This window comes from Rhododendron vialii, chromosome 2a (genome assembly GCF_030253575.1).
Source record: "Rhododendron vialii isolate Sample 1 chromosome 2a, ASM3025357v1".
NCBI lineage: Eukaryota > Viridiplantae > Streptophyta > Magnoliopsida > Ericales > Ericaceae > Rhododendron > Rhododendron vialii.
The window spans coordinates 4180892-4187684 of NC_080558.1; the positions used below are offsets into that span (position 1 = coordinate 4180892).

At 38.7% G+C, this 6793-nt stretch overlaps 1 protein-coding gene across 1 annotated transcript; it reads right to left on the reverse strand.

Annotated features, from left to right (window-relative positions):
* Positions 1-5004, reverse strand: LOC131315526 (protein NLP1-like). The gene is made up of 3 exons (XM_058344634.1): positions 3496-5004; positions 1799-2293; positions 1-642 (listed from the first exon to the last, which is right to left on the reverse strand). The coding sequence occupies exons 1-3, from the start codon at positions 4760-4762 to the stop codon at positions 197-199; spliced, it is 2208 nt and encodes a 735-aa protein (XP_058200617.1). The 5' UTR covers positions 4763-5004; the 3' UTR covers positions 1-196.
* Positions 5005-6793: the final 1789 nt, after the last annotated feature.

Sequence of the window (6793 nt, forward strand, 5' to 3'; positions counted from 1 at the left end):
CAGCCGACAACATACCTTGCGAAGCGCTACATTTAAAAGCAACTCAAAAACCAAGTTATTGTCTAGATGCACTTCTCATATCCAATAGATCTGGAAAACTAAACACTTAATACAGTGGAAAGCGAATACGAGAGGTAAATACTACACGCTTAATACAGTTGAAGAAAAATAAGTTGGTCAATGCGAGATTCATTAGCTACTTTGGCTGAAGAAATACCTCAATCAAATTGGTGGCCAGTAGGTTAGAACGGGAGATGTGATCCTGTAAATCCTCATCGCAACCTATCATAATATACTCATTGTCCTCATCTTTGTAGTTAATGTGATAATTTTCAGACTCGTCTCCCAGCCTCTTTTTCACTTGTTCTTTTAGCTCTACCATTCCCCATGGCCAAGACAGCTGAAACTTCATCGTAGCTGTACCAAATCTTGCCTTCACAATCACACTTTTTGTGCCAATAGTAGCTGAGACTTGATTAGAAGGCAGAAGCATATCAGAATTCAGTTGTGGGATTTGCTCTTTATCAACAACCGCGGAAGATTCGTTGGGGCAAGATTGACTAATAAGCTTGTGTTCCCTGCGAGGTGGCCATCTGGGGATATCATACTCTCGACAAGCTCGCTTCAGTGTGGATCGGCTAACTGCAAAAATGAGGAATATTAAGTCAGTAACTCCACTCCACATCTCCATTTTGCAGACTTCAAAATTAAGTCACATCCAGTGTGTATCTACCTTTTAAAGATTCGATCCTTTCATTTTCGAAACTCAAATTCTCCTCTGAGAAATATATGGGATATTGATATCTGAAAAAAGAAGTACTTATTACACTTATTTAATGGTACCGGTACCTATATTTTAGATACATTAGAAACACATAGACTAGGTTATACACGTTTCTCATATAAATGGAGAATGAATCTCCATTTTGCAGGGGTGAACATTGCCGGTTAGTCCGTTCTGTGCTAAACTAGAAACCAAATCAATAGATACAAATCGAATATTTGGAAAACCCAAAAACCTATCCATCATATCCATGATAGTAATGACGAACAGGACCAATTCAAACCATTTGACTATGATTTGGTTACAGTTTTGAACCATGGTTGGTTTCATCTTTGAGATATCATACTTATGAACCATTTATACCTCTAAAAATTGCATGAAATACTGGAAACAAAACCCTCTTTTAATTAAAAGTCACCATAACTTATACACAAATCAGCATGCATCCTCAATCCACTGGGAATGTTTTTAAGGGAAAGAATACAATACACACCTCTTATTTGGATGTGTATCATATGCACCCCCAAAAATGTTATGAATTATAGAAAAAATATTACGAATCATACTGCTAAAAAGTTATAAATCGTATAAAAGTTACAAGATACACCAATATGTTATGAATCATAATGAAAATGTTACGAATCGTGCTGCTGAAAGGTTATGAATTCTAGAACAAAAGTTACAAAACACACTAAAATGTTATGAATGAACCATAAAATAAGTGCATATGGTACACATTTTTAAAGAATGTGTATTGTAGACTTTTCCTATTTTTAAAGAGTCTTCCACTAAAGTTAATGTAACCATATTTGTGTTGGGTCTTCAAATATGGGAAAATTCAGGTCTCCATGCATGTTGATGCTCCCATACAAAGCATATATGGTTGTAGCATGTTTGGCTCTGAAAAGTTTTACTGGTAAGTTTTTGAAAGAGAAATCTATCTAGATGGAAATAACAATTAAGCAAAGATATTACCAACAAAATCGAGATTTTCATTCCTTGAAAAATGTGTACCTTTAAGATGCTTTGCAGCATCTTTAAGAGGCATTTCCTTAGTCTGTAAGATCTCTTCCAAAGACATTGCAATTCTAACTCCACCAGTTTCCTTGTTTCTTCTCTCTCCTCTTGGGGTCATTTCCTTCCTTTTCTCTTTTCCCAAATACCTGGAATTGGGCTGACCCTCTTCCATTTCACTTTGCCCTGTTCCCCCACTCCCGATTCCAATTGCCTCAGCTTCAAAATTGCAAAAATCCTCATCTAGGCTCTCTTGTCGAGCTGTCGGCGAAAACGGTGGAGGCAGAATTTCTTTTATAACGACACTAGTGATTTTCTCAACAGGAGCCGCCAAGGCTTGATCAGAAGGCAAAGTATCAGAATTCAATTGTGGGATTCCCTCTTGATCAACAACCGCGGGAGTTTCGGTGGGGTGAGATTGAGTGATAAGCTTGCGAGGTGGCCATCTGGAGATACCATACTCCCGACAAGCATACTTCAGTGAAGATTGACTAACTACAATAAGGAGGAATTAAAAGCTCAATATTTATCCTACCAAATCAACTCCAACTCTCATTTCCAATTTCAATGTCGACAAAATAAATGTTTGAGTAAAAAAAGAAAAGAAATTGCATTCAGAGCATATCACCTTTCACTTGCATTAGCTACCACAATTTTTAATTCTTATGTCATAGGGTTTGTATGCACTTCGTTTCTTCTTCTCTTTCTGGTATATTTTTGTGTTTGTCTCCAAATAAAACTTATAAAATTGAGGTCTTCAACTGCGAACGGGACAGAGCATGATAGAAACTAAAAGCATTTTTGTTACTAGGTAAATTAATTAACAGTAATTGTATTCTTCTGAGTTGTGTGTAAGTATTGACATAGGATTTCACTTAATTAAAAGCCAGCCGTTATAGTTTTGAATGGGAGAGAGTACTCCTGTAAATTTACCATATAATATATGAATATAATGCATATGCGTATCTATAATTTAATTTTCAATTTCTGGGAAAAATATTATTTGTTGATTAATGAAAAACTATATGTTGTAAAGCGATTTAACTTTGAATTCACGAATGACCCAATGAAGAATAATTTCTAGAGTCGCCATTGCAAGCGACGATTGTTTTGTGTTTTTTTTGTTTTTTTGTTTAATGTGAACAAATTATATTATTTAGATCATGAATGCTCGAAAATATACTATGTGAAGCTAGAAAATGTTTTGAAAGTTGAAGGGACTTTTGATAATTTCATTATGCGGACATAAGTAATACTTTTACTACTAAACAAGAGGAGTGATATTTAAATGATGCGTTTAAAATCTCATAATGTTCGTGTATTTGGAGAATAGTGATATTTAAGTGATTCTTTTAAAACCTGGTATTGCTCAACTAATTTTTAAGTATTTTGTATTATTTTTTGAAAGGTAATTTATCTACTCAATCTATATTTTGTTTGTAAAAGTTCATAAAGAGCCTCAATTTTTATTTTAGCTTTAGAGCACCAAAAAGTTAGGCTGCTTGTGACAAAGATCATGAGTTCGATTCTCGAAAATAGTTGCCCTGCTTGTAGAGGTGCTATATCAACATTTTTCCAAGTTCTACACATTTAGGAGTTTGGAGTACTTTATACGCTCTTCTAACCTATCTAGTTGGGGGGAAAAACAGGAACAAAATTGAGGTTTTCATTTCTTGGAGGAGTGTATGTATGCATACCTCCAAGATGATTTGCAGCTTCTTTAAGACTCATTCCATTGGTTTGTAAGATATCCTCTAGAGGAATGGCTATTCTAACTCCATTTGTTTTCTTGCTTCTTCTCTCTCCCCCTGGGTTCTTTTCCTTTGTTTTCCTTTTTCCCAAACAGTCGGAATTCAACCGAGCCTGATCTGCTATTATATAATCCCCTGTTCCCTCACTGCTATTTCCAACTGCCTCAACTGGGCTCAATTCTTGGGCTGTACGTGGCAACTGCAACGACAATTTTGATTTGTTTTCATTTTCAAAGAGTCCAGGGAAACCAGTAAGATCCATCGATCCACTCCACCTTGTTACCACCTCATAAGCTGAGATGGCATCCTCCATGGTTGTGAAACTGCCAATGTTGAGGCGATTCACCATGGAACGAAGCTCGGCCGCCCACTGGCCGTCTTGTCCCAGCCACACTCTATAGGAGCCCTTGGCCTGACGAATAACCAATGGTTCTGGAGTTATTGGCGAGCCTTGACCGTCTCTGCATTCCAGCCCGTTGATTGTTAAAACTCCCCCTCCTAAGATAACATCCAACTCACCGCCCCTGTTTTGAATTAGTTGCTGCACCACGCACTCAACTTTGAAGAACGGCTGGTCAACCATGTCCTCGTCGTGTTGTTCCAACCACTTGATCCGCCTTAATGTCACTTCTCTCTTATCGTAGTCCTTTTGTTCCGATATATTAACCATCAACGACTCCACGCCTTTGGGCAACACGCCCGCCGCCCCTGTTATTTGATCCAAATGATCACTGAACTTGTTACACATGTAAGACTTCAAGCCGTGGAACAGCAGGTCACTGATGTCTTCGCCGTCCTCCCCGTTGATCACATGCAACGCACCGCTCTTGTCCTCAAGTATGTGCTGACAAGACAACGCCAAGCTTATGTTCTCCTGTTCATTAGAAACGAAAAAAACACTTGGCATCGGCCGATACAGAGGGAAATTTGTGGGCGACAGAGGAAAATAGAAACAGCTCATCATCATCTCCTCGAATTCCTCAAAACCCATATTCGATTCTTCAAAGCCCTGATTGTTCATCGTCATAATTCCCCCTCCACTTGGCCTCCAATCTGAGGACGCCTCGCTCCAGTTCTTACGTAGCTGCTGCTGCAGCGGCAACAACGCCGAGTCTGTGGCCAAGTACGGTGCCAGGTCGACGATGTCATCATGCTCTTGATTTTGTGGCGGATCGTCCATGGATTGGTTAGACCCTTGATACTGCATGACCATTGAACTGGACGAGGGTAGGAAAGACTGTGGCGGCGACGGAGTTAAGCACAGCTGCGACCACCTACGGGAAAGTAGGGCGACAAATTCAAGCAGAAATCTTCAGTAGCCATGTCCGACTCTCCACTGTTCGTAGGCGCAGCCATTGACACACAGTTACCAAATTGAACCAATAGGGAAAACAAAACACACACACGAGATTGACAGAATACTTCGACTAAATGAAAAGATGAAACAAGAGATTAATTAAAAAAGCTGGATAAAGCCCAATGACGAGAATAGACTGTTGGTCAGGAGCTGGAAAGCCTGGAATGTGCATTCCAGTATTCTGGCTTCGAGTTAGTCTTGTAGGAGATCAGTTGAGTTTTGTTGCTTCTTGTAGCATTGTTTGCTTTCTTGCTTTGCTTTGGCCTTTTTGACCTGACTGTTTGTAAAGGTTATGTTTTATGTTTGGGTTTGTTTGCCTGTAATGAAAGGGTTAAGTTACCAAAAATAAATAAAAAAAGAGAGATTAAAAAAGCTGGAAATTGTTGCAAAACCCAAGTAGACGAAAAGGAGCAGCAAAATTTGGTGATGCAGATCCTAATTCGGTACGCAAGAATTCTTTGAAATGTGGATTTGAATCCTAGACTAGACCTCTGAGATCAATGGATGGATCGAGAGACAGAGATGAGTCAGATGACAGGACGAGAAAGCGGGAGCGGCTTTGATGAGATTGAGGAAAACGAACGAGAGCCTCCAAATGGTAAAGTAGTTAAACTCTGCAGATCCAAGACAGCTTTTATATTGACGGGTTTGGTTTGATTTGGTCTAATGAATTTCCCAAAGGATCAAAAGATTCAAAAAGTCGGAGCAAATGAGACACACTGGCAAATGTCAAATGACATGATCATAACAACACTAATTTCCCCGTGTACATTCAGTGTTCCGGTACCATATGACCACGGGGCATGGCTTATGTGATTCCAGAATCATTTACATAGCACAAATCGTACAGTACGGATATTGTCATTCACTTTAGTTGAGTGATTAGGTGACGATGAGTAACCTACATTGTGGGTGATGATCTTTTTATTTACGGAAAATGTCACATGTCAATGTCACATGATTTGTATGTGGTACTATACCATATGCGTAATCAACCACTTGTACACATACATTTACATGGTTTATGGGATCCACACACATACACCATGTGTGATTTTAGAGTTTTTGAAAGGAGAAAGACTTTACTCCTACTCGTTTGTAGCTAGTTTTTGGAAAATAGGTTCCGATTCATGTTATGGAACTTCACTTTTCAATTTCCGCAATATACAATATGTTCCTAAAGCATATAAAACAGTATCCGATCAAATATGATTTTTGACGGGATTAATGTTCTAAATGATTTCTAAAGAATAAACAATTCTGATCACCAAAACAAATCGGGAAAAATCAAACAAATAAACCGGATTGGACAATTCAAGAAAGATAAGATTTCTACTCTGAATGATTTTCTTGTTAACCGGATCCCACAATCTATAATCAAATTCCTGATGCCCATAGCCAAGAAAAATGCATTGTCTTGCCTTGTCATCAAGCTTGGACTTTTCATTTTTCGGAATGTGAACAAATGCCCGTCAACCAAAAACCCTCAAGTGATCACAAGTGACATCCTTACCCGACCAAATTTTTTTCGGAACATCGCCATTCAAAGGAACCGAAGGTGACAAATTAATCAAATCAACCGCCGTCCTCATTGCCTCCGCCCAAAAAGACCTTGGCAATTTTGCATGTGAAAGCATGCATCGCATCCTTTCCACCATAGTGCGGTTCATCCTCTCGGCGACTTCATTTTGTTGAGGAGTTTTTTTGACGGTCTTTTGGTGTTTAATGCCTTGGCTACGACAATATTCATCAAACAGCCCAAGATATTCACCACCGTTGTCGAAACGAACACATTTCAACTTCTACCCGATCTCTCTTTCAACCTTGGCTTGAAAATCTTTGAACACATCTAAAACTTGATCCTTCAGTTTTAACGGATAAGCACAT

Coding starts and splice junctions, on each gene's coding strand:
- LOC131315526 (XM_058344634.1), bottom strand. CDS start 4,762: ATGGTCATGCAGTATCAAGGGTCTAACCAATCCATGGACGATCCGCCA. Junction 2,294..3,495: donor AGCTGCAAATCATCTTGGAG/GTATGCATACAT, acceptor TCCTTATTGTAG/TTAGTCAATCTTCACTGAAG. Junction 643..1,798: donor TGCTGCAAAGCATCTTAAAG/GTACACATTTTT, acceptor TCATTTTTGCAG/TTAGCCGATCCACACTGAAG.